Below are 27,301 nucleotides of genomic sequence, written 5' to 3' on the forward strand. Positions count from 1 at the left end.
GCATCCTCCCCCCAAGTTTCTCGAATAACTTTGTAAATTACAACATTCCATTAAAAATCCCAACCCTAAAATTCTTGCCACCCACGCATTTTTCTACCTAAGCCCTAAGAATTTGACTCGGTTATGACTTTTAAATGTCTTCCGATGATTTCTGTAGCCGTGGTTGCTCAGGCGTGACAGTGGTAACTGTGCTTGTTGCCTATGTAAACAGGCTTTATTGATTAATTTTAAATGTCGGGAAAAAGCAAATATTGTCTGCATTTAAAAACGCTAAATGTCAATTTATCTGTTAATTGGGCAATAAACGCTACTGTGTCTCATGAAGCTTAGTTTTACAATTATCCATTTTGTATGTAGAAGCTTTTAGATAGGCCTAAATTGCAACAAAGTCCAAGATACAATGGTATTTTCGACAACTTGTGTCCTGCATTAAAAGTTAAAACATGAAAGGTAAAAAGGTTCTTCCCAATAACTTAGATAACAATCATACATTGGACGAAAGGCACCTTCACCCTTCCAGTAATGGTTGGGTTACTGCACAGGAAGAAAGGTAAACTATTTGCAAGTTACATAAAGCAATAAAAACGTAGCGTGATCAACCACTTGTGCGTGATAAAAACTTATATTGTTTGTAGACCTAGCTCAAAGGTAAACATGCCTGAAGAAAGAGGGTGGATAGGTGGAAAGGGCCACTCAAGAACTCTGTCAACACCTGAGATAAAAATGTCAAGAAAAACAAACGACTATTTACAATCTGTTTTCTCGGCTTCAGATGTAAGTTTGGTGAAAAAAGCTGACACAGTCACAAGTTTGGAAATGTTTGTTTCAAGGCTAAAGCAGTTAGCTTTAGTATAAAGAACAAATATGTTTTGCTTTTGCAACCATCTTTAGTAACAATATGATCAGTAAAATGCTGGTCATAATTTTGTGCATTTAATGATAATATAGTAAAATTGTCAGGTAAAAGTTATGTACATAATTTGTTTGTTATCTAATGTAGGCTACATGCCCGATTAAAACAGCTTAAACTATTTTATTTGGGGAATGATAGCTAATTTTTGTTTATATTGTAGATTTCAAGCGGCTTTGCAAGAAAACAAGTGACATTTGTAAAACCAACCCAACAAACTCGAATGCGATCAACTAGTACTCCAAATATTAAGCATGACATGGTTAAAGACAGAATACTTAAACCACAAGGTAAATTTGTTCAGAAGAATTACGTTCAAACCATTAACAAATCAAATGATATAAGGTTTGTTGTCTAAAAGTAGTCAACACACAGACAGCACAAGAGTTGTAAATGCAACTTAGTGGTAATTTTTAGCAAGAATTAAGACTGTGAAATTAAACTTTGTCATGTTTTTATTTAAGATGGGAGTATATCACCAAGCAAGTTGATTCTACCAGCCCTTGATTCCAGGTTCATTTAAACAACTTTTTATTGCTTAAACTATTTAACCATTTGTTTTTTATTGATTTTTTAGTTGTAAATATGTAGTTCATTGTTATTTTATGTTTAGTTTAACAGTCATATCATTGTCTCGATCTTCAACACCTTTTGACAGGGAAGAGGACTGGGAAACACCAAGAAGTGCCAGATCACGAAGTAGGATTATGCCCTTAATGTTCATCAAATTAAGAACCTTAGATTTTGTACATGTATATAGTTGTTTGTTTTTATATTTTCCTACATATGCATTCAAAATTCATTTATACTGGACATAAAAATTAATATCATTTGAAATGCTAGATTAACATCTTTAACCAAAAACTTCTTTAAGAAACAACGCTTGTCCAATTTTTTGCCTGTAAATGCCCAAACCAAAAAACAGCCATCACACCCAACTACTTTGTACTATATGGTTGCATTTACTTTGTACACTCTTATGGTTTTGTGTTATAGGCACAACACCTCTTGGCAGATCATCATCTGGAAAATGGGCTTCATCACGCAGAAATCCATTATCAATGGTTCGGCTTGACCCCTTAAAGTCTGAATACAACATGGAGGACTCAGTGGTTGTGTCATCAGTTACATCTACACCCCGCAAAAAGATTGGAATTTTGGGTGATCATATGGTGTTTAGTGACCCACTTTCTGCCATTGAAGAAACCTTGCATGAGCATTCAATCCACTCTCTTCATAAAATATCACCACTACCTACAGATACAATGCAGCCAGACAATGACAATATACCTCCAAAGATAGAGGTTCAGGAAATTGCTAATATGCAAAATATTACTAATAGAAATAAAACTGCAACAAGCTTCTCTCCCCCTTTAGTGGACTTTGTTACAAATGGATTTGCAAACAATGATAGCAAAGTTCTTAAATTTGAAAATTTGGTTCATGTAGATAGTAGCAAAAACAATCAGAACAATAGCAACAACAATCAAAATTTCGACAGTCATGGCAATAACTACAAAACAAATGCATCAAAAAATGGATTCCTAAGTGGGGCAGAAGAAGTGAAGCAAACAAAACAATTTTCCATGCAGAATGGACAATCATCCCCAAAACTTAATAGGATTTTGAAGAAAAGTGATTTAGAAAACTTTTCCCAAACAAACACAGAAACACAAGAAAGAAACATGATGGAGAATTTTACAAACAAGTCTTCACCCAAACCTAAAAAGTTTATGAGGATTGACAGCAATTTGGATAACCCCAAAAGTGATAAAACTATAGAAAAGAGCAAGCTTGAAATTGACAAGAAAGAAGACAAGTTATCTGAAGCAAACAGTGTCTTCAAAAGCAAATCTCAGGTAAAGAGTCCAATTAAGTTTGACATCACAAGTAATTCCAAAGATCAAAATGCAAACTCAAAGTCACCAAAGCATGTTTTCACTGACCAAAAACCACAGGAGAAAGGTCCTGCCAAGGAATTGGTAAAGAAACCTAATGGCAAATATCCAAGCAACATTTCTGTCCAAGCTGTGTTTCAAAAAAAGGAGGATAAGCAAAATTACAAACCTGCCAAAGTTGCTGCTGATCTACCAGGTAAGAGAGAAAAGCAAACAGAAACTGTTTTAACAGAATCGTCATTCCAACAAGCTGTTCAAGAACTTGATGAACTGACTGAAGAGATCAAGTCAATACCAGGAGAAAACACAATTGAACCTTATGATAGACCGAAGTCATTAACTTTGCATGTTTCTGAACAAGATGAAGCTGTCAAGATAACAGTTAACTTGAATGGAAGTAATAACGAGAATAATGACAGTGAATCTGCTCCTGCCTTAACACCAGTTGACCCAAAGGAAATAGGAAAGAAAAAGCTTATAAAGGGGAAAATGTCAAACAACAACGGAAAATATATTTCCAAAAAGGCGGAGCAAAATAAAACTGGCAAGGTTGGTAAAAAGGAATCACCTTTACGGCAAAATGAATTAAAAAGAAAAGGAAAAATGATCAGTCTTCGAAACCTTCCTTTGCAAAAGTTAAAACCAGCATCAGCAACTGGTAAAAGAAAGGGTAATGATATACCTGAACACAAACAAGACCACACGCCAGTTGATAGCGCAAAAGTGAATGGTGTCGTTTTACATGAAACAGTTGATTGTACACAGCCATCGAACAATGTGGACAGCAAACACAATAAGACAGAAACACCAAAGAAAGAAGCTTCTAGCAAAGTGAATAAAATTGCCAATACGAATGATCTGCAAGCTTTAAAATCCAACAAATTTTTAAATGGTATTTCTACACCAATAATTCAAGAGGCATACCCATCAAATGACTCAGAACTGCTTCTTAAACATATTGCTGATCGCAAAGCCACTAAAATTTTTCCAAGAAAGGTGAAAACTGCAGACAATAGGGTGAAATCTGGCAAAAAATGTGCCAGTGGAAAATCGAAAGGACCAATAAAAAGTGGCAAAAAACAACTAGGTAATGGACCACATGGAAGTATTACCAAACCAAGGGCAAAATCTGCTGGACTCGCTGTAGAAAAAGGTGGGAAGGACACAAAAACAGAGAAATATGTTGATGCTAAACTAGATGACACTGAAGCACTAATCTCTGGAAAATCATGGCATGTTGTAGTTTCCAAAAATGAAACCGAAAATGTTTTGGTTAAAGACCAGAACTCTTTGGAAGTGCCAATGCCTCAGCAAATTTCAGATGAAAGCTGTATTCCAAGATTTAACAAACTAAGCCCTATCCCTGAATCACAAACAAACTCATGGAAGAGTTCTCAATCTCTTACTGATGGTACACAGGATACTCCAACAACAAATGCTCTCCAAATTACTCAACTGACATCAAAGGAGAGCTCTTCATCTAAAGATGTGGAAGTTGTGAAAGAAGTAAGTGTTGATAAAATTGAATTGAAAGAAAAAAAGGATGATTTGGAAACTGTAGAAGAAATAAATCTCGATGAAATTGAAATGAAAGAAAAAAGGGTGGATTTGGTTATACCTGATTTATCTCTGACAAATTCAAGTTACAGTGATAATGTGTGCAATCTAATGGAGTTGGAAGTTTGGACTAGTGATGCAGGAAGTGACAAAACACTTACAGATGGGGATCTAAGCAGTGCAGGTGAAGATGATGAGCTTCAAACATATCGTAAGCGACTCATGCAACCCAGGTCAGAAATGGATGCGCATGTCTTGACAAAATATTCAGATTCAGAAAGTGAAGATGATGGCTCAAGTACATTAAAGAGCACATCTGGTCCACCAGATATAATTGCATCTAATAGTGAACCAACTATGTACACTAACGATAAGCAAGGAATAGATGTTGATGATCAAGTATCTCTAATTGATTGTGACATTGAGAAACCAGTCAACAATTCTGTTGCAAAACTGTTTCGTGAATCATTGATGGAAGCTTACTCAGAAGATGACTCAGAGATGGAAATGTTAGAACATATGCGCCGGACACTACATGGACCTAATGATGATGATGATGAAAATCTTTCTTCTGAGTCAGATTGCAGTATCCATCTTGGTAAGCCCAAATATTGCCAAAAGAAGTTCTATAAGAGCCATTCAAATTACTGAACTAAAATTGGTATGGGGCAGTGTTTGATTTTGCTTGTAAAACATAAAAATTTAAGCTATATTAAAAATCATTGGTACTTTTTAAAATATAAATTTGGTTTTATTGTTTTTTTAGAACATGAAGGAGAAGATTTGAAGTCCCAAACACACAAACTGTCTCGGCAGCTAACAATGTCTGCTCTCAAAAAGCACGATGAGATTATGATTGATGAAGGAGAAGACTTGCGAAAGGTAAGTATTTGTAAAAATATGTAATGTTTTATTCAGTCTGTAATGTATCTTGATGTAATTTTGCAGGGTGTTGAATCTCGTGCATCAGAAACAACAGAGGAAAGTTTTATTTCCAATACCACAGTTTCAGTTGCACACCTTAACACAGAGAAATGTATGGGGTGGAAGAAAGGACCACTAATCGACCAAGGAGCTTTTGGCAAGGTATGTTTGTTACAGTAGTATGCTATGAACAGTAAGTTGATTTTTTGCTGGCAATAATATTTTTAGTGTTGCTAGTTAAAAGGGAAAGGAACTTTCAAAAAGTTTGTCCCCAAATGATTTATGTAGTAATGCGTCATTTGTAAGTTTGATGGTTTTAATCCACTCTTGGTCAATTATTCTGGTATGCTTAAGCTTAATTGCTTGGTGTTTAACCAACAAAGCAGTATTAGGCATCAATTGCAAAAAATAAGCACTTAATTAAGCACCCAGTTCTTCAACTATTCAAGGCATTAACTAAACAAATATGCACTGTTAAAGATTCTACAACAAACATGTTACGTTGATTTTAGGTATGGCAAGGCATGACACATGGTGGTCAACTTATTGCAGTCAAGCAAGTAGAACTTTCCATCAACCGAAGTGAAGCACAGAAAGAGTTTGAAAACTTGCAGCGTGAAGTTGACATCCTCAAAGATATGAAACACCCAAATATTGTCAAGTGAGACACTTGTACCGTTAGGAGCCGGTCCGCTTTATTGATTGTCAAATACACTTTATTCCCTGTTGTGTGTGGTGCAAATATAGGCCTTATTGTGTGTTTACCCTCATAAATGGCCACAAAGGTGTTTAGGGCTGCAACTTTTCACAGAGTCATTGCTGAAAACAAACGCACGTCACGATCTTAGCGTTGGCACAATTTACGAATTCCCGAACAATGTGTCTGTGACGTAACAATGGTTTGTTTCCATTCCTGATGTTTGGATAACGCTGCGCGTGTGTTATTTGCAAAACTTAACAGTATTATTTAACCGCGGCAGACGTTTCTTTGCCATATTTTCCTTATCGATCATGACACACTTATGACAATGTGGGTTGTTTTTATTTGAAAACTCCACATACCCTATTTCATGGAAAATTACCTGCAGTCCAGTTTTTTTTATAGAAATGCAAATGGTGGTGTAACGTAGAATCAAATTTTGTACCCAAGATAAACATGTATTCTATTTCAGCTTTATCGGAACCTGCCTTGAAGGCAACGTAGTGAGCATCTTTATGGAGTTCCTTACAGGCGGTTCTATTTCCAGCATCTTACGAAATTTCGGTGCACTCCAGGAGGCAGTTTTTAGGCGATACACGCGACAGATATTGGAGGGTGTCACATTTCTCCACCTACACAGTGTTGTACACAGGTAAAGGGGCAACTGGTGCTTTCAATTAGCAGTGGACATTTTATACATGTTGCGACAGAGTAAACAATCGAGAACACTTAAAATGCTGAAATTTGAGCATGTTTTTTAAGCACGTTATGCATGTCCATTACATGCACCATAACAGCGCATGAAAAAACATAACATTAAAGTTTGGCTCAGGGCACAGTTATTGCACGCCAAAAACTAAAATTACAAAACTATTCTCAAGTTAGTAATCTTTTTTGGTTTTAGGAAAATGTCTCCACTTTATAATATTATACTATAACAACACAACCTGCAAAATATTTTAGATTATGTTGCAGTCCATTACAAATTATACAACAGAAAAGGTCGATGGTCTTTTAGTTTTAAACGTTATTTTCAAAATTTTTGCTTTGCAGGGACATCAACGGTAACAATATCATGTTGCTACCGAGTGGGATCATCAAACTAATCGACTTCGGTTGTGCGAAGCGGGTCCACCAACAATCTGCAGCTTCATCGTCCCGCAGCAGCGCATCAAGTAGCGGTAACAATACGCTTGATCGTCAGCTACGTTCAGTGGTTGGCACGCCTTACTGGATGGCTCCTGAGGTTGTCAACGGCGAAGGTCATGGCCCCAAGTCGGATGTATGGTAAGTTATTGTGGTGTCGGAGACAAATGTAAATAGCCTTTGTGGACACGTTAACATATATTCTTTCATTTTGTGTGCTATACCTGTCGATTAGCTTAGCCTGTTAGCCCAGACTCTAAATTTAAAATTAAGTTGGGTTTATTGCGCTTGGTGTTAGAACGTTATGGAGCGCAAAACAGTAGGTGGAATAATTTGTGGATGGTGACTGAACGCGCTGCAGCTACATCGTATTAAAAAGCGTTGCTCACATCAAAAAAGTGAGGTTGGCCAAATGTTGGTAAACACGACTGGGGGAACTTTGGTGGGATCAGTCGAGGGGACCTTAAAAAAACTTGAACTTAAAACTGATGATGCCATTTATTTTGGCGAAATTGATATCTTACGTACCACAATTTTCCCAGAAACTAATTTAAGTGTGCTGAAAACGTCAGTTGAAGTTACTATTGTGTGTTAACAGGAGTTTAGGTTGCACTGTGTTTGAAATGGCCACCACGCGACCTCCACTGTTCGACATGGACCGTATTGCAGCCATGTTCCATATCGGCGAAGGACGCCCCATGCCAGAACTACCGAAAACGTTTTCCAAACATGCTCGTTCGTTTGTAAGGAAATGTATGCAAGTGTAAGTAATTGTATTTTTTTTAATATAACCATAACGGTAACTAGTTAACCACACTATGACACAATTTAATGGGATTGAGTACAATGAGAGTGCAAATTAGAACGGCTTAGATAAACGTTTCAAATTAAGTTGCTTTTAACTTAAATATGAACCGGGATTTTGTTGGTTTGTGAGAACCATGAAATATAATCAAAAAAACGATCTTATTTTCGACAAAATACCCAATTCCGAATACACTATATTACATCATACTGTTCTTCGCACTCGATCGAATTTACAGTTCCATTCCCTTTATTATTAACCATTCGTATTTATCAACGCAGTGACACCTTACAACGCCCCACTTCCGAGCAGCTGCTTCAAACCCGTTTCATTCATGGTCGACAGAATCGTTCGACCTCAAATAAGCAGGAAACATCCTAATCACCCGTGCCTATTCACATCTTTCCTTTTTCCTTTTATTGTTTTTTTTTTCAATCCAGGCAGTATTATCGCAAATGGCCTTATCCTTTCAAAAAGTTGTTTTTTGTTTCACGCGCTGGTCGTGTGTTTTTACAAGTTTGCACTTTTGTGTTTTCAAAGTTTTATTTTAATCGTGTTTTGACATGCGAGGCAATCCAATACATTGTGCCTATTGTGCTGTGTAAGGGCTATGGTGCCTTGTCAATGATATGGCAAGCCACAAAGGAAGTTAATTCAGGCTACTTTCATTTTTTAACTTTTAAGGATCTTAAACCGTAGGCATAATTGATAGCCAACTGAACAGTTATAACGTTTTCGTTTAGCCAACAAAATCTTGTGAAATTCGCGACAGTATGCGGTTCTTCATTCTACAGATACAGCTCATTGATGCTCATGAACCTTCTGGAAGCTGCTATTTTCTTTGGGATGAATGGTTAAAAAGCAAGATACAAAAAACTACTTTAACATCTGTGCTTATGTTTTGTCTCCTTAGGTCGGTTGTACGGGGGTCGAAAGCAAACAGGATGTGATTCACAACGATTAAAACCGATCCGAAACGGCGACACAGTAACGCGGTGTGTGTGTTGCGTTACGTCAGGTAAAAAAGAAACCAATTTGTAACTCACAGTGAAATGATGGGATTGATGAATGAATAAGTAAACGACATGGCACGTCAGCGACTTCTATTTGGATATATTGCTTTCATGTACTATCAGCTAATTTATGTCAAAGGTGAAGTATTTTATTAAAACAGGAAAAGCTAACGACATAAACTGTTGTGTGCACGTGTGAAAATCGAAGTGTATCTTTTAGACTTTATAGTCAATTGCCTTGAATAAAATAACAACACAAGTTCTTGATGACTTGTTCGTTTCTATTGGTACATATTTAAACTTACTACTAGCATTTACTTAAGCGCCAAACACACACAAAAAACTTATTATTACAATAACAGAAAGTTTGTATAAACTACAGGTTGTCATATTGGAGGTTTGCACATAAGAAAGCGAGAGACCGACACAAATGATACAGATCGAGTGAGGGATATCTTTAGTGTTTGCATGAAAAACAATAGTGCTACAAACTGGAAAGGGCCGGTGGACTACGTGGTTTTGCATTCGGAATGGTACACAAGTGCTTCCGCAGTTTGCAGGTAATCATTGGTTTACCAATTCTTTTTTATGGCGTCTTTTTGATTAATTAACCTGCGATATTGCAACTTTCAGTGTTTTTATTCAATTTCTGTAATTGACAAGCCGTAAGGGCTATGTTGATCACGGAGTAACTTACTACTTTGCTTAAAGTTAAACTACGTCTTTAGATAAGTCCATTGTAAAACGCCTTTAATTCCATTAGTTCGTTTAGTTCTAAAGAGTGTTTTATTAGTATTTACAAGCCTATATACAAGATAAATCTTTTAACTGATTGAGGTCGACCGCTTATACATCTTAAAGCTGATTTGCTGTGCAACCGCTTATTTATGTTTTAGTCCGGACACAAACAACGACACTATCGAATGCTGGTTGCAAGAAGCTAACCTACTTGTGGCTCCCATGTCCCGTAACCTAAAGCGACTTAAGGACTGCATGATTTTATACACGGAAAACCAAACAAATGTCTTATACCAGGGCAAGTATAATCTGATCTGTAGATAGGTTTGATATATAATATATACAGCAACTATAGGTGCTGGGTTGCCAGGCTTTAGGGGCCTACTAGGACAAAAGTTGCTGTTTTGGCCTTACGAATTCTATACATTTCTGAGAGACAATGTCTAAGCTAGAGCAAGATTTAAACAACAGAAGTCCGCCCCGGCAGCAGCTAAAAGCTCTATCAGTGGCAAGCTTGTCAAAAGTCGAAACCCAATGCTATGACTCAACGGTAATGTGATTTTTGATGGTCATCAAAAAAACGCATTTGGGCACTCAAAGAATCTGATGCTAACGAACATACCCAAACAGAACTGCTAAGTTCTTGCCAAATAATTGTTTTCAAATAGGTAGTTTATTCGATTCCACCGAAGTTGACAGCCCTGACGACGACCCGAGTTGTCCACCAGTCTCGCGAGCTGAATTCCGTGCTTCGTTCGAAGAATATTATGAAAACGACATCACTGATGCAACAGACCAAACCTTTACAGAGCTGGATAGAGTATTTGATGTGGTGCAACAGGACTTTATATGCCCGTAAGCGCTGGTCATCACCACTGCTTCCACAATGTTAATCATTTTGTTTCTACTACAGATCTTGTTCTTGCAATACATTGTCCGATAATATTGGAGCATTGGTCGAATACGTTCTTTCGTCGAACTTAGACTGCAATATGTGCTGGCCGACGCGCATCGCTTCTATGACAAGAGGAGGATCGCCACTTGCTGATACGTTTGGCTTTTCAGCTATTCGTGATGCAGCGCTAATGCCACGTCAGTAACAACTCGTACTGTGGTCATAGAATGTAAATAGGACACAATAATGCTTTTGTATATTTTTACCAAATATGGGGTGTTTATTTAATTAGGGTTATGCAGCAACAACACACCCCGATAAACTATAATTCGTATGTACTTCGACTGTAATGATCAAATAAATAACAGATCTTTGATGTGATTTTGTGCTGTTCAGGTCCGCTTTGCCCGCCATCAGCATTTGACGTTAACAATGCAACAGACGTTGAGCAAGTTCTGGATCTTCGCATTATGTGCAGCCCGGGAAGTGTTGAAATACGGTAAAACCTGCCATCTACCTAAACTTATAAACACAGAGTTGCAAGTCAGCCAGGTTTATTTCTGATGATCCGGCTTCACTTTGCGCCATGTGGCCGCAATTTCATTACATTTCGGGCATAATTATGCTTTTTTCGGTAGAGCGGGTGTAGGACTTGCACTTTTGGTTCGGACTCCCATTTTAGAACTTTGTTTTAAGGAAATAAAAAGACAAAGTAATAGAGACAGCTTTTCCAACTTTTACTCCCATAACAGGTTTTCAATTTTTAACGGTCACAGGTTACACCGTTGTGCAATTGTGGCGTTGGGCCTAAGGTTACTTCAAGAGTTTGTGATTGCGAATGCTACTGCACCAATTCAACCACAAAATATTGTTCCCGAGTGTGTTCCCCACATCAGCACCGAAGGAAATAAAACCGACATCGTGTTTTCAATCAAAAACAACTTGGATGTTTGCGGTGTTGCTATTGCGGTAGGTTTTTAGTTGTAAGCGTTTTCTATATTGCTATATAAAAACTATGAAATGAAAATATTTTCCTAGTAACGAAAGATGAATATCTTGGAGTATAGGCTATATACATATATAGCAGGGGTGGCCAGACCTGCTTCATGATCGAGCCACATACCACAAAAACTTAGTTTTAAAAGAGCCGCAAGACAAAAAATTAAAAACGAATTTATTCACTCACACTGAAGTCTATGCTATCCAATAATGATTGTTGTTGTGTGGTGATGCTGTGAGTCTCCACCTGGGCTGCAAGGTGTTTGAAATTGCAAGGTGTTTGTTTAGCTTCGTAATGACGTTTCAAGTTCAAAGGCTCAAAGAGCCGCGTGCGGCTCGGGAGCCGCAGTTTGGGCACCCCTGATATATAGCCTATTGCTTAATGCCATCTTCAGTTCCTTATTCAAATAGAATTACATAATCGGTGATCATCAATGGATGACTATGCTGCCTGTAGAAAGGTCCGGCCTGTTCAGTTGCTATCTAAAACAATGTCAGTGCTGGTGTTAAGCGACTTTGCCTGGTATTTTGTTGGCCAAACAAGGACCCATCATATCGTTTTGGATTTAATAAAGACACAGAGTTGTAATTAGCGCCGGGTTAAGGCTTAGGTTCCTTCAAAACACGGGCTTAACCCTAAAACGCCTTGTTCAAGACCAATTTTCTGTTGTGTTTGTTAATTGTCTTTGTCATTCCTGAGGCTTCAATGTAATGGTCTGTCAATAAAACTTGTGGGCCTTAACGGGCTTTTCAAAAACTATTCAGGTTCGGTCCGGATTTCGTGCTTGTACCTACGGGCTCGGACTCCAATTTCAGGTCCGTTTACAACTCTGTAGGCCTTAATACGCCGAATAAGATAAAAACACCGGAGACAAAAATGTTTTAGTTTTTTCACAAAAGGTGACCAACATTTTCTGGTACTATTTTAAATGTTATTTTGATTGATTGTGCTTCTGTAGGAAAACGGCACACATTTGTCGTACACATACACACTGCGGACGTTTGAAGACAATGCAGCTTTATCTGGTGCTGTTCGTTATACAAGCGACTATAGAGCAAGTGTAACTTGTTTGTTTGAACAAGACATGAATGTGTCAAGTCTGGGCATAAACTCTTTGCAAAGGTATGTAAAATAAACCATAAATTAATTATCATTAACGCTGCTGTCTTAGAATATTTTAACACATAAGAAGTTGTAAGTTCGTCGATCGGTATGGGCAACCGTAGGCTGTATGTGATGTAACTGGTTGCATAATCCGGTTTTCCGAGTAAAAACACAGTGGAAGCCTAGTTAAGCTAAATTAAATCAAATAAAACATGTCGAACAAAGTTGTGGAAAATGAGTCAGTCAGTTTGATTTTAAGCGTAGCCTACATACCTCTATTTCTGGTAGGGTTTCATTATTTGGGGTAAGATACATATACGTACTAGTACTATAAAAACAAACAATATCAACATATTTATCTATTCCTCAAAAACGTAGAAAGTATGCCTACATGCTGTGTAAATCGTGCATAAAGATATGTTCTCACAGATGAGCTGTTGCTGTCAGGCCTAGTTGCCCTCGTCTATGTAGGCATTCATTCTATTGTGATTAACAAATTCGATACAAAGAGTTTCCAAGCTATATTTTTGCTCCTTTCAGCAACATCATGTTCGACGCAGGCAAACGTCTCGGAACGTTTCCTGTCGAAATGACGCTGTTCAGAAATCCTAACTTTACGAAGCCTTTTAAATCAACTGGAAACAATCCACCCGCAGTAATGGTTCCCGACGATATTTATGTGAATATTTTGATCAAATCAAAGTTGGAAAATCTACAACTGACGGTGGGTTATATTCGCTTGCATTGTAGAAAACCAAGCTATCAACGAGGTTAGTGCGGGGGAAAAGCTACTAACGCAGGAGTGTCCAAAGTGCGGCCCCGGCAGCATTTCACGTGGCCCGCCGTTGTTATTGTTTCAAACTGTATGACCAACTTTAAGCTTCGACTTCACGCAAAGGCGTTTCTAGGAAACTTTACTTTTTCGGTAAAAAGAATGTAGGCTAGGCTAGGCTATTGTGCTGACGGATATAGCAAATCCCAATATTTCCTTAAATGTTGTATATTTGCGTTGGAACTCTAAGACCAAAAAGTTTGCAAAAAACGTTGGCCTGCGGGCGTATTTACCTGATGAAAATTGGCCCCCATTAAAAAACAGTTTGGACTCCCCTGTGCTACCATAAGAACTCACAGTAGCCAGGATTGGAAATTTCCGATAGGCAACCAAATGGAGCATAGGCTACCTAGGCGTTTGCGATGACAATAGTTGCTGAGTTGGCAAATTGCTGACTTATAGGCTACGTTAGTAGTTCCACCTAGCGCGGGAGATAAGTTCTTTACACACTAAGCATAGAAAACTTTTTTTTCTCAGTTTAGTATTTGGTAACTTTAAAAAGCAGCTAGTTTAGGCGGTGCTTTCTAAAATTCCTAAAAATGTAACACCGCTTATCTACCATTCCAGTAACTTGACGCAGATACTGGGAGTTCGTATGTTACTTTACGACAACATGTAGATTTGCTACCTCTTTTGATTTGAAAGGGATTAGTGTTTCAATTCATTTTTTGTAGGCTAAAACATGCTGGGTGTCAAACAACGCTTCTTCCTCCGGTTCTGGACAACAAATCAAGGTCTTTAATCATGGGTAAAGTCATTAACGTTTGTAAACCGTTTCCAATTCCAGCACTTACGAGTCAGAAAAACTCTGAATTTGTTTGAACCTGTTTTCAAGTGGCAACGTTTTCAGTTTTTAATAGGCCGATACTGTTTAACCATTGTCGTTAGGGGTGTATCAGTAAATTGTATTGAGGAGTATAGCTTGTATTTGCTACCGAATGCCTATGACAGACGAGGTCTTTTTAGATGCCCTGTGGATTCGTCAAAAAACGTATTTGTCACTCCGATTCCAACCAACGATACATTTAGGATACGGTTTAGTTTTAGTTCCTTCCTCTGGGTGGCACCAGTCCAGCAGATCCTGTACTTACATTGTGCACTCAAAGTTTGTCAAATCTCCTCTGCAACACCGAACTGCCAAGCTCCAGTGAGTTACAAAGGAGTTTGTGCAACCAACCGAAATTGAACTTGTTTGTGTTAAGTGTATACTTGTTGCCAGTAATTTATGAATATCTACGTTTGGTCACGGTGTAGTGTTTACTATATTTAGGAGTGTGAAAATGGCACTAGGAAAAGAAGATCACAAGACGATATGGGAGAAGCTATGAAGGACACTATAACCGTGGGGCCACTCAATCTCCAAAAAGAACAAACGACAGATGGGATTGATTGCACAAAAGTAAAATGAATGTGACACTTGCATACAATATTCGTTGTATTGCAAATTGTGACATAGTTTGCAAGTTCATATGCATCACCTGTACCAGAAAAATACTTCAATTAACAAAAAATTGATATGTAACACAACTTGAAACCGGTTAAACTTATGCACAGAACAATGGAGGCTGTTCTCACATTTGTGCAAGCCAGAGATCTCAACCATCGATTTGTATGTGTCCAGGTGGAATGAAGTTGTTAGATGGAGATCAAAATACCTGTCACAGTAAGTGACAATTAAAATGATCTGTTTTAACTTCAACACATTTAAAAGATACTTACCTTTTCCGCGACATAACCTAGCTTGTCTGCACCAACATTGACAAGTCAAAATTTTAGCCCACAGAGAGTTAAAAAAGTCGAATTCGTATTTGTCAAGTCAATTTCAACATTGCAGTTCTTGTTTTTACTTTCAGGTGTCGAAAATGTGACTGTGAAAAACCAAAGAGCTGACGAAACACATTATCTCGTTCCAGCAATGGTCGCACTTATTTGCATTTGCGGCTTTATTGTGGTGGTTGCGCACCTTTGTAGGTGATGGACCCTGTGGCTTTAAGACGAAACGTGTGCAAAAAAGAAGTTTCTAGCGGTCAGCAGGGAGCCAACAAGAAAACGACATACAAAAATTTTGAGCCGATTGTAAATGATAAAAATATTGCGCAGTAAATACTTTTGGTATAGATAAATACATTTTTTAAGCGAGCCAGTAAACTAAAATGTCACTTTGGCTTTAACAAGTAGTTTTTTCGCGAGCACTTTAGCAGCCACAGTGGACTAATAAAACGGGTAAGGTAATTAAAATTGGTGGTACCAGGGACCGCGTGGTGTTAAAAACGTCTTTACGAGGGACAAAAACTTGATGGTATACTGTTTACGCCAGCTAAACATCTGTAGATGGCAAATGCAGTACTAACGCAGTCATGCGGTATTTAGTACCACAGAAATCGTCGCTATAAGTTCGGCATAAATAGCACAGTTTGGTAATTGATTTTGAATTGAAATACTGGACTAGTACAGCGCCCATTGCACACCATCGAAGATTGTGTACAGTTGGGTAGTTTGGAGAGCAGAATAGGCAACGACGAGGGCAGAAAGAGGTTATTGCACGGAGCACGAGATAACACCAGTTGGGAACTACTAAGAACTAGACACTTCCGTTCGAGAACACTGCCACTGGAAAAAGTTTGGCGTGGCTCGACCAATGGGACGAGAGCTGGAAAAACTTTATGTCCCGCCATTCCACGCCGTCGATTTTTACTGCGATGAAACGTAATTTAGAGGTAATTCGAGGTCAAATTTGGTTGAGGTTAATGGAGGTCAATGACCAAAGGAAATATAAATAAATTAGGTATTATGAAAATAATAGCTTTTGGAACAGTACATACGGATCTGTTCATAAGCTTTATTGCATGTCGCTTTTGCGTCTATTTGGGCCGTTTTTAGTCATTAAACAAAGATTTTGTGTAGTAATCATTAAACAAAGATTTTCTGTTTAAAGCAGGTTTTCTTGATACAATGTTATAGTCCAGGGATGGCGAACCACTGACCCGCGGGTCACAATGTGACCCACCACGTGAATTTCAGTGACCCACTTGTAGTTTCAAAATCGTATACTGATTACTAGTGGTAGGGTTACCAGACTTCCAAGATTAAAAAGCAACGCAGCAGTTAACTTCAAGCCCTTTGTCAGATTGCCTATTGTCTTAAAATTCAGATTGTTTAGTCAATTGTGAGGCAACAAATATGTTTATTTAAACGTACAACTTGAAACGATTTGTTGTAACTTTGTTGACGCTGTTCGGTTCAACATATTCATGCGAATCTTTGTTTTCACACAAGAATTTCATAAAATCAAGAATCGTCTCAGCTCAGATATGACTGAAGCGTGTATTAAGCTGAAAACTACCTAAGATTACAAGAATTTCAGAAAAAATGCAGCAACAAGCATCTTAGCATTGACATGTAATAAAATATGTGACCCACTTTGTTTTCTTTCTGAATTTTGATATCATGGTTGACCCATTTAACTAAAAAGGTTCGCCATCCCTGTTATAGTCCCTTAAACGATTTCAAAAATCGGTTGTTTAAAGACTTCTTTTAAAACAAAATTCATGCACAATCCAATATTTAACAGGGGACCTTAGAAATTAAATCTATCACAGACAAACAACAATACACAATAAAAAGAATTACATAAGATGACCCAACACTATTTGATGAGTTTCTCACCTTTTAACAAACTATGTTGATGTTTCGAGGAACACAACAAACGAGAAATATTTCCAACAACTTGAGATTTCGATTCGGATTCTTTTTCTTTTCCCTTCTTTCCGGGAAGTCTCACTAAAAAAGCATGTTAGCATTTAAATACATCGTCCCCAAAATGTTTGCCGTCGATTGTATGTTACCAGTGTTTAAAACGTCCAATTACCGTGCTCCCAGGTTTTTTAGTTATTTTTCAGCAAAGAGTTAGATCAAGTCCCAGTTTTGGGGATTGTTGACTAGAGTTAAGTCCAAACCATTGTTTATCACTTATAGGTTGAACAATTTTATTTCGATTATTCACAAGACAAAGTTCCACATGCCAAAATAAATTGATTAACTTCCAATGTATATGTTGTTGCCACGGAACTGCAAATGAGTATAGAGCCAGGCGGACTCACTTATCATCTTTTTTCCTTTCGTAACGACTTCAAGCGCGAGACCGGTGGATGACGTCACACTTTCACCGGGCGTCGGCAAACGACTGACGTGAAATGATTTGAAATTGGTTTTGAGTGAGTACTTAGAAACATCCCGTTCCTTCCAGTAGTCAACCTGAAGACCCAGCTTTGTCTCCGGGGCCGACGCAGCGCTGCTGTAACTCGACGAAGAAACGCTTGAATTTCTATGTTGAAAGTAAAAATTCGTTGTTGAAAACAAAGTTCTTTTCATGAGTAAAACAATCGTCGCAAATTTTAACACTTCAAAGTGGATTGGAGATGCAACCAACATTGACTAACAAAAGTTCCATAATCAATTTATGTTACAAAAAGCAAATTTTAGACAACACAAATTATGACAAAGTACTGTTAATCAATACTATTAAAAAAATTGCTTGGAGTAGTAAGTTAATAACTTCAAAACATTAAAACGTCTAAAGAAAAATCTGCTACATATTTCACACACACACTTACTGTGAAGTTAAGGGTGCTGGAACTGACGGAGAAGAAGGTGGTGAAATGATTGAAACAGTGGCAAGTTGTGGGGCTTGTGATGTTTGCGCATTACTCGATTGCTGGAAATCTTCTTTATCGGAGTCGGCCACAGTAAACAACTCGTTTTCACCGACTTTTACGTCCTAAAACACGTATTGGGTTTATTGAACTTAATTTAAGCCCGATTTGAATCACGTCGTTAATATCTATAAGTAGAAACCTAGGTGAACCTAATTTTTAAACTTAGGAAAGGTGTTATAGTCGGTGTAACGTGAAGAAGGTAAGGCATGCGTTTAACAGAAAGCATGTCAAGTACATATATGTACTTATATATAAGGTGACAAAATACATTTCTGTTGTTATTATTATTTTTTCAAAAAGCATTTACACCACTGAAAATTAATAGGTTTATCGAATTATATAGAGCACACTAAATCTGATATTGATGCAAAACAGTTACAGATACAGTGAAAATGCCATTGTTTCTTGTGGAATGCTCATGTGTATGCAAATTAACAAACGAAAAACAACTTTGAAAAGTGTTACAAGCTAAGTTATACTTACCGAAATGAAAGGCAGGAACGTTTGCGTGCAGTCTTCATCACCACTACATACAAAAGCATCAATAAAACCGTGAAACACAAAATTCACCAAATAGAAAGTACATACCTTTTCTGCCGTAACGTTAACATAGCTTCAGCAACACTTAGGGATAAAGTATGTCCGGCATCAGTAAGGTAATCAGTTATACGACTTGTCATGCAGGCGTAATCGTGGGAAGGTTTATTGGTTTGATCGCCATTGTCTATAAATTTTTCAATGCATTCCCTCCAGTTTGAATCGGAAAATAACGAAGCGTAACGGGCATCGATGGATGCAATATATCGGGCGACACGATTTGGACCTTAAAAGACATGATAAAATTATATACTGTGCTAAAGGAATACTGATTTAATATATTCCGGAATACTACATGTTTAGTAGTACCTTAAACATAACGTATGTGGACTGTCATACGGTCTAAATACTACACCGGGAAATATGCAAAAACAATATTAAACAAGGATAATTGTTTTTGTCATTATTAGATAAAACTGCAAACGTAAAAGATAAGTAAAACTACGAAATGATATGGATTGTTTTTGCTGTGACGCTTGTTTTGTTTAGTGATATACTTGTTTTATTCAAGTCGGAATCTTCAGGCAAAATTGTCAACAACATGTTTCAAAACAAAGCACGGACAATGCAAACCGACAACTAAAGCATCACAACTTTTTTGAACTCATTCAATTTTGGGATATATGAATGTCCTATAACGAATTTCCTAAACAAAAGGTATGTATTGAAATGCCTATACTTACCCAATGGTAGAACGTAAAATGTAAAGAGCGATTGCCAGTCGGGTGGGCGAGAGGACAGCTGTTCCACGTACTGACGCAATACGTTGTTAAGGAACACCTCGCCCCCGAACACTGCCACCCTGATTGGTTTATGAGATTGCGAGTTACTGTTCATGCTGCAAATACAACACCGTAAATGTTATGTAGAAAAACAAATACAGAAAGAAGAACATTTGGGCAGAACTTGTCAATGTCTCAAATGTCTTACATTGAGACCGAATCATCCAGCATATGTAAGAGAACACATTCTACCTTCATGGTCATTGTCATGTCCATTGCAATAAAATACAGAATTAAGCTGTACTTTTCATACATTTATTAAACGCAGCATTATGAGTGTTCCAAAGTAAAACACCGTTAAAAAACGTCAAAACTTCTCTGGTATACTTAAATAAAACTGAAGTACTTACTATTTTTGCAGCAAACCAATGATGCAAGCAAACACCGATTGAACACCAAGTGGATTTTGAACGAGTATCGGAAAATATGTTGTGTGCTGCTTCAACAAATTCATCACGTGACTACCGTAGCGGTCAGCACCGTCGACAATACATAGTGCGTCTGGTATTCCTTCTTCCAATGCTTGTAGTGTTTCAGGCAGCGAACTGTGCATACTGCTGTTGACGGTCTGGGACACACATGAGGTACAAATAGTTATGTTGAAGACTTGAACTAATCAACATTGGTCAATTCACTCTTCGCCTAATCCAGACAATATTTTTTTGGTCCAACCGGCTACGATTAACCGAGGTTTGCTGTATATTTCGATTTCAATGTTGTTATTTGTAAATTAGAAGGTATGGTACGAAAACAATGAATTATGCACTTCGAAAAGTAAAAGTGATAGGAAACGTTGGGGCTATAGCCTATAGTCTATAGACACCTACTTCCTTGTTCGAAACCTTATCCCGGAATGAGGAAGTTGGATTCCACGGTGACTCGTCTCTTGAAGCGTGACGACTTTTCGGTGAATTAGAAGCAGAGGAAACACAAGTAGCTGTAAAATTTGGCGTTTTATTGATTTTTAAAGCTTAAGGAGGGGCTGAGCGGAACAAGTATCGCGGAGTAGGTTTTCAATTTTGATCCCTGCTTAATATCGTTCAAACATTTAGTACAAAAACGGACTAACGTTTGGTAACGTTGAACTTCTAAAGAAATCAGTGGGGTGATTTATCATTTGTAACATAACGTCACTATCTTTGTGGCATCTTAATTGACCGATGGTTGAGCCGGGAGGACACTATCAATGGGACGCAGGCCTCTTTGCGTAGATCAGTGCTCTTCAACCGGTGTACACGGTGCACCAGTACGAAATTGTATACAAGGGTGCATCACAAACTTTTAATGAACCATTAACTTTGACATTCAGGACATTAGAAAGAAGATGTAGGTTTCAAATGATGTATAAATGAACCTCTGTATTTTTAAAAATGTTGATGTCTAATTTGATTTTTGTTTCGGTTTAATTGACATGATGATACGCATAAAAAATTTTCATATTGCTCTTTACCTCACTTCACCTTTTAAGTAAACAGGGTGCATGAGGTAATCACAACAAATTTAGGGGTTCACCAAACCAAAAAAGTTTGAAGAGCACGGGCATAGATATTACAATAGCAAACAAATCGCTTGTGACCATACATTAGTTCACATTATAAAATTTCAGCAGTGAGCTTTCTCGACAAGGATCAAAAATTTTGGGCAAACAAAAACTTATACAGAAATCGTCCTGAACCAACGCGCGCTCAACACAGACGATTCCAGTTGCGGATAATATATAATAAACTAAAGCTTTCAATACATTTAAATCAGTCTGCGTTTTACGTCATGGTACTGCAAAAAATCGCATCATTTTAAATTGTTTTATATCCTGGTCCCTAGTTTTTATTTCCTGTTATGGAACTGAGAATGCTATTCATCAGGAAAATCGATTTTTATGCATTACATTGCACAACGAAAAACACAGACTGATTTAGGTGTACTGAAAGCCTTAGAGCTTAGATCATTATACTTTGGGTAAACGTTGTAATAGCCCAAGCAACGTGAAATGGTGCTTAGCCAAACAGAACGCTTCCAGTTTGGGTTATTCCTAGTCGTTTCAGGGGGCAAAAACCATACGTCATATCGACCCATATGTATGAATATATTTTTGTGACAACAAAAATATTTATCTATTAAAACTCACGGGCATCGGCGGATGATGACAAGGCCCGTTTGGGTTCAGATTCCAGCATTTTGATAACAGGAGGGTCGTCCCAGGATTTCGATAAGCTAGTGGCGGGGGGATGGTTGGTTGTGAAAGTCTGGACAAAAATCTAACATTGTATGATTTATCGTCATGACAATTTTATCACGTGACCGATTTACGTACGGTTTCTGTGTCCATTTCTTCAGCTGGGTCGTGGTGTCCACCGGATACCGGATTGTGTGTAGCACACTGGATATAAATATCATGTTTTTGTTTAGTGTTGGGTGATTGGCTTAATACCTTGTATTCATTATTGTCTATGTTGATTAAAAGTTTTAGTGTATACATTGTTTTGTAAACAACAAATATTGGCAAAAGCAAATTCAAACCTGCAGTTTTCATTATGTAACGTTTATTTCGTTCTATAACACTACTTTAGTAATGTTAGGTTTGGAACTGTAATGTAATTGTGTACTATTAAGTCTATGTAATTAGCTCTTGTAGGCTCTTGACAAAATACAAAATACAAAATACAGGGCATTTTTCACTGATAAAATTGAAGCAAAATACTAGACAATTGTGCAATTCTGCATTAGTGTGCGTTCAAATTCAATACATAAGATCAAACTAATCAGCACACACAATGACTCATAATGTTGGAAAACAACATGTAAAAAATGTTTATTGCTTTATCAACTGTAACACCACACAGCTTATGCATTGTCCATGTCAACTGGGCAGACAAAAAAACTTATTTCCTGTTATCTTTTGCTCTTCTGACAATTTTTAATGTAACAATGTATATTTTAGTTTGGGTAATATTCTGGTCGACTCAGCACGTGCACAAGAAACTACATTCAGGGAACAATTGTGGGAAATAAAGAATACCTGGTCGATTGTAGGTTGATCCCGTAAGCTGCTGATCTCAGTTTGTGAGCTGGAGTGCGAAATTCGGTCAAAAAAGGGTCTGTCATGAACATAGTTAGTGTGATTATATGGCAACATTATAATGTTATTTTAACTACAGACTCTCATCAACATTTTTATTAATCCAAACAAATCCCCTGTGGTATTCTTTATGCACACTTATATTGTTTTTTTGTGTGTACACATGTATAGCAGCTAAGCTGTTCAATAAAAACAATACATGAGTAAACAGCTTGCACACATAATTGTTACAGCATAATTCCCATTGTTCTGCCAAAAAATTAATCACACCTTAATTTCGGCTTTGGAGTTGAAACAATACTTGAATTGTCATCAATTTCTGGACAACTATCACTTAAATTAAAGTCTTCAATTTCATCATAAAGAAAATCATAATCAACAGGGTCAGTTGGATTGTGGTCAGTATCTGGCACCATGTCGGGTTCAAGACCCTGCTTAAAAAAATAATTATTAGTGGCCCATTAATATGCTTTTTAGTTTTTTTAGTGCAACTGCCAAATTGTTGGCAGGGCACATACAACAGAAATATGTCAATAAAATCGTAAAATTGCCAAACTAAGCTTCAGAAATTAAACTGTATAGCAATAAAGAAACTACCGTATTTTACGGACCATAAGGCGCAATTTAAATCCTTTTTTTTCCTCAAAAATTGATCGTGCGCCTTATAAGCCGGTGCGCCTAATGTATGGAACAAGTAGTGCTTTATTGCCTAGGCTACACTCAAAACCAGTACCGATACTAGTATTATATAAATAAACCACCGTCTTACACAATAAACTACGGTAAAGGCAACTAGCAACTGTGATATTCAGAGCTTTATGAGCTTTATACGGGACTTTAATGAGCTTTATACGGTAACCCATACTCCTTAAAATACGTTGCGTTCTATAGTCCGGTGCGCCTTATGTATGAACAAAAAACTAATCAAAGCAATTTATTGACAGTGCGCCTTATAATTGGGTGCGCTTTATGGTCCGTAAAATACGGTAATCAACATTTGTTTATACTATCCTCCTAATGTACACAATAGCTTCCTTAACAGGTATTAAAATTATAAATGGTATACATAATGCAAAAAGAAAACAGCCTAAACGTTGTTCAATCTTGTAAAAATTAGGCCTCTTTTTTTCAAGTAAATTAAAATATGTTTGATACAACAGTGATTAGACAAATAGGTTTTTTTCCAAATGTATAGCAATTTCCTAATTTATTGTTATGAGTGTACATTTCTACAACAAGTAGATAAATACCACAGATTTTCACTACAATTCAACTCATTCCTCTAATACTTACTTCATCAGCAACTTGTTTAAACTTTTTTAACAATGCCGCAACTTTGCTTTTGATAAAGTTTTGCTGCCTTGATGAGGATGACATCCTCACTTTTCTACGATTCTTGCGTTTTGAGTTGTGAGGTTCAAACTAGGTTAACAAAACAAGTCATAATTGAAGAAAAAAGGTCTGTGCATCAGTAAACTAACTACTTAAACAAACCCTCCACATTTTATGTGAATACTGTAGTTCAATTAAATATTCATGAAGGCAGCTTCCCAAGAGACCGGTCACCGGCAAAACAAAGTATCATATGACATTTATATTGCCAAAGGCTCTTTTAATACATCAAGTACAAATCTCTAGATAGTTGGAAGTAAACATTAATTGGAATTCAGTTTCACAGTGATTAATGCCCAGTTGTAGCACCCACAAAGATTGTGGTGAAACTTGGCCTTTTCCAGATACCTGGAATGCTGTAGGAAGGCTCTACCAGCTGATGTCTTGTCACCAGCTGCACTGGCAAGACCTTATAGGTCAAACAAAGATGCACTATCGGCAGCTAAGGTATAAGCCCCCTAAACCAAATTTGCCAAATTTGTTTCTTTACGATATTTGTATATTTTGGGCTGCCGCATACTTAATGGAGGTGGCAATATGTTAATTCAGTATTTAATCCACTGTTCTCTACGGACATCACACACATTTGATATTCCATTCTGTTATTCCAAATCAGACTCATTTTACCATAAAATCTAGACACAAGTACACATCTACATGCACACCGATGGTTGACAATATGACAAGCATCCATGGTGGATTGTTTAAAGTAAACAACTATGCTGTCAAAAGGGACGTTGATGTGTCACACATTGGCCATGTCGAACAGGCCAGTTAAAAGTGTAATCACCCATTCATGAACTTAGTGTGAACAAAGATAAACCACTGCCAACATCAAAACATCAATGCATAACCAATTTTTCTCATTTTCTATGTTTTACCCACCTATGCCATTATATTCCAACATTCCTATTCATGTTACTAAACACTGTGGGGGAGCACAGCTTTTCTGCTTGGGTGAGTGCTGGTATTAGTTTTTGCCAGTACGATGCATTAGTTCAGCAAAAAAAAATTGTTTTTTACCTGTGGATTGTCACTTCCTAAATCTTGATCAGAAGAATATGTTAATTCATCTTCTTCATCATCTGAGTAGTTTTCCACATCTGGTGATCGATCTAAAATTGAAAATGAGTTCTAATTGTTTTTACCCTAAAATTGAAATCAAATTTAGAATAGCATTTGTCATGTTTTGTTGTTCTTCATGCTTTTATGCAACAAAACAATTCAACATAATAAACAGAAATGGATCTGATATAACAAATTGTATGTTGTATGATGTTAGATAGGGCACAAAATGCTTAAATCAAGTCATTGTAACAGTTCCTAACAATACCTTTTGCATTGTCACAGGTTATTAGAAGCTTTTTAGCAGCTGGGATTAATTCTACAGAAAATTGATTTTTTGTGCAGAAGATTTAAAAATATAATGCTTCATGCACCAACCACCCACTACAAGTATTGAGGATACATTGATGCAATAATTAAGATATTACTAATCATCAAATGAGTATGCTTAGTATTTAAACATCCTTTAGTTTTACAGACTAAGTTTCTCATATACAACAATAGTAAGGCATTTCATAGCGAAAGCAATAAATATTTTATTGTAAGGATTTGGTCTATAGGTCATGTACCGTAGTGCACATAAACATAAGCAAGGAGTACCTGTTCCTAAATGCTTTGTTCTTTGGTCGCTTTCCATATCTGCATCAATTGGAATACTACTCATATTAAGAACATTGATTTGGGCAACAAGAATCAAGTCATGATTCTCCTTGCTGGGAGCATACATGTCAATTGTTGATTCTTCAACTATTGGACACTGAATAATCTGAAAGCCAATAAAAAATCATAGCAGTTTATCAAAGTATTGTGCTTTTTTGAATTCGTTTTTATGTGAATGCCATTTTGCACAAAAATAACAACTTTTTATTTATTTATTAAATGATTAAATAATCATACTTTATGTAAAGAACTTTGAAGGTATCTTTCAATTCTTTAAATGATTACAAAGTACTTTGATAGACAGTTTTTTTAAAACTGCATCAAACAGATTTGGCTATTATTTTTTTGTTGATCAGTGTTTAAAATACACACCTGTCCCATGCCTACTCTACCAACAGCTAGAGTTTTATAACCAAGCATTGCACGGTTTTTGTATCTCTTCCGTCGTTGCAACAACAGTTGCAACCTGTTTTCATCTCGTTTAATAAAGTGTGGATACTGTCAAAAAAATCAAGATTTTAGGAAAGGGCAAATCCAAGGGAAAAGGGTGAACTTAAATTGAAGTAAAGCATGTTTTTCATTTCAAAATTTCAATAAATAATGTTAAAAAAAACTGTCGAAAAAATCAAGATGTCAAAGGTGTTTAATAATTTAAATGAAACTATAGCATGCATTTTAAAAGTTCAATACATTTAAAAAAAGACAATTAAAAAGACCTCAAGAATGAAAATCAAAATGGGGAGTGATTCTTACTTGTAAACTGAAGGTTAGCTCTAACACAGTGTTTGTCATTCCACCACTTCCCAAGAAAATTTCATTGGATCGAAAAACTCTCTTCGAGCCCTTGAAACAAAGTTCATGCATAAAACCAAATATATATTGCTTTAAAAACCTAATGGCATTTTGATCAATTGATACCTGCATTTTTACTGCAATAAATACAGACTGGACATCCTTATCCAATTCACGTATTACTGTCAGTCGGCAAATTGACATACTGCATATTCTGAAAAATGAAAATACGGTTTCTGTGGATGAAATTTAGTAACAACAGGAAAATTCTTATGCATCATTGTGCAAACAAAACAAAAGCTTTTGCAATAATGTGACAACCTCTATTTTTGAAAACCATTTGTATACATTGGTGGTTTTGCTAAGCCTTGTCTTCATAACAAAGAATAATACCTTGGTATGCAATTAGAAGACGATCTGTCTATTTCCCAAGTTGCAAAAAAGTTCATAGGAATGGACGCTTGTCCGCTTGATCCACCACCGCGATTCATGTTCTTAGTTTTGGTGCAAGCAAGTGTAATATTGTATGAAATAAACTTAATACCCAAATGTTTTTGCAACAAACCACATGACAAATCGGTCGAACATGCAAAGAAGATGCTACAAAATGCGAAACCGCATGACACGCGAAGTCTACTCGAAATCAAAACATATCGTTAAATGTGAAAAAAAAAACGTGATCAGCAATTACCTACAAATT

General features: G+C 36.9%; 3 protein-coding genes across 6 annotated transcripts; 2 read left to right on the plus strand and 1 right to left on the minus strand.

Annotated features, from left to right (window-relative positions):
- The first annotated feature begins 149 nt into the window (after positions 1–149).
- Positions 150–8,549, plus strand: LOC145227456 (uncharacterized). 3 transcript variants are annotated; one of them, XM_080092363.1, is made up of 14 exons: positions 150–550; positions 636–774; positions 1,074–1,200; positions 1,375–1,423; positions 1,524–1,609; positions 1,907–2,769; positions 2,869–4,963; positions 5,132–5,247; positions 5,314–5,451; positions 5,802–5,950; positions 6,462–6,641; positions 7,043–7,276; positions 7,734–7,898; positions 8,222–8,549. In XM_080092363.1, exons 1-14 carry the CDS (start codon positions 444–446, stop codon positions 8,319–8,321), a joined length of 4,548 nt encoding a protein of 1,515 aa, XP_079948489.1. In that variant the 5' UTR covers positions 150–443; the 3' UTR covers positions 8,322–8,549. The 3 variants fall into 3 exon arrangements, with proteins under 3 accessions (XP_079948489.1, XP_079948488.1, XP_079948487.1); XM_080092362.1 differs by having other exon boundaries at positions 1,569–1,609; positions 1,907–4,963; XM_080092361.1 differs by having other exon boundaries at positions 151–550; positions 1,907–4,963.
- Positions 8,550–8,613: 64 nt separating this feature from the next.
- LOC145234949 (uncharacterized) lies at positions 8,614–15,497 on the plus strand. Its single transcript, XM_080099554.1, has 15 exons — positions 8,614–9,092; positions 9,336–9,513; positions 9,850–10,007; positions 10,140–10,199; positions 10,303–10,546; positions 10,605–10,783; positions 10,983–11,085; positions 11,363–11,555; positions 12,545–12,708; positions 13,231–13,414; positions 14,197–14,270; positions 14,489–14,669; positions 14,793–14,921; positions 15,077–15,185; positions 15,376–15,497. The coding sequence occupies exons 1-15, from the start codon at positions 9,026–9,028 to the stop codon at positions 15,495–15,497; spliced, it is 2,145 nt and encodes a 714-aa protein (XP_079955680.1). The 5' UTR covers positions 8,614–9,025.
- LOC145227492 (phosphofurin acidic cluster sorting protein 2-like) lies at positions 15,448–27,299 on the minus strand. Of its 2 annotated transcripts, none has more exons than XM_080092365.1 (20): positions 26,995–27,299; positions 26,728–26,815; positions 26,563–26,652; positions 26,182–26,307; positions 25,750–25,915; positions 25,108–25,199; positions 23,986–24,114; positions 22,963–23,123; positions 22,633–22,711; positions 21,928–21,993; positions 21,742–21,859; positions 20,444–20,553; positions 19,967–20,184; positions 19,518–19,672; positions 18,826–19,060; positions 18,721–18,763; positions 18,136–18,299; positions 17,623–17,846; positions 17,189–17,302; positions 15,448–16,216 (listed from the first exon to the last, which is right to left on the minus strand). In XM_080092365.1, exons 1-20 carry the CDS (start codon positions 27,090–27,092, stop codon positions 16,104–16,106), a joined length of 2,589 nt encoding a protein of 862 aa, XP_079948491.1. In that variant the 5' UTR covers positions 27,093–27,299; the 3' UTR covers positions 15,448–16,103. The 2 variants fall into 2 exon arrangements, with proteins under 2 accessions (XP_079948491.1, XP_079948490.1); XM_080092364.1 differs by having other exon boundaries at positions 22,963–23,126; positions 26,995–27,272.
- Positions 27,300–27,301: the final 2 nt, after the last annotated feature.

The sequence above is a fragment of the Phallusia mammillata genome, chromosome 1 (assembly GCF_965637545.1).
Source record: "Phallusia mammillata chromosome 1, kaPhaMamm4.hap1.1, whole genome shotgun sequence".
NCBI lineage: Eukaryota > Metazoa > Chordata > Ascidiacea > Phlebobranchia > Ascidiidae > Phallusia > Phallusia mammillata.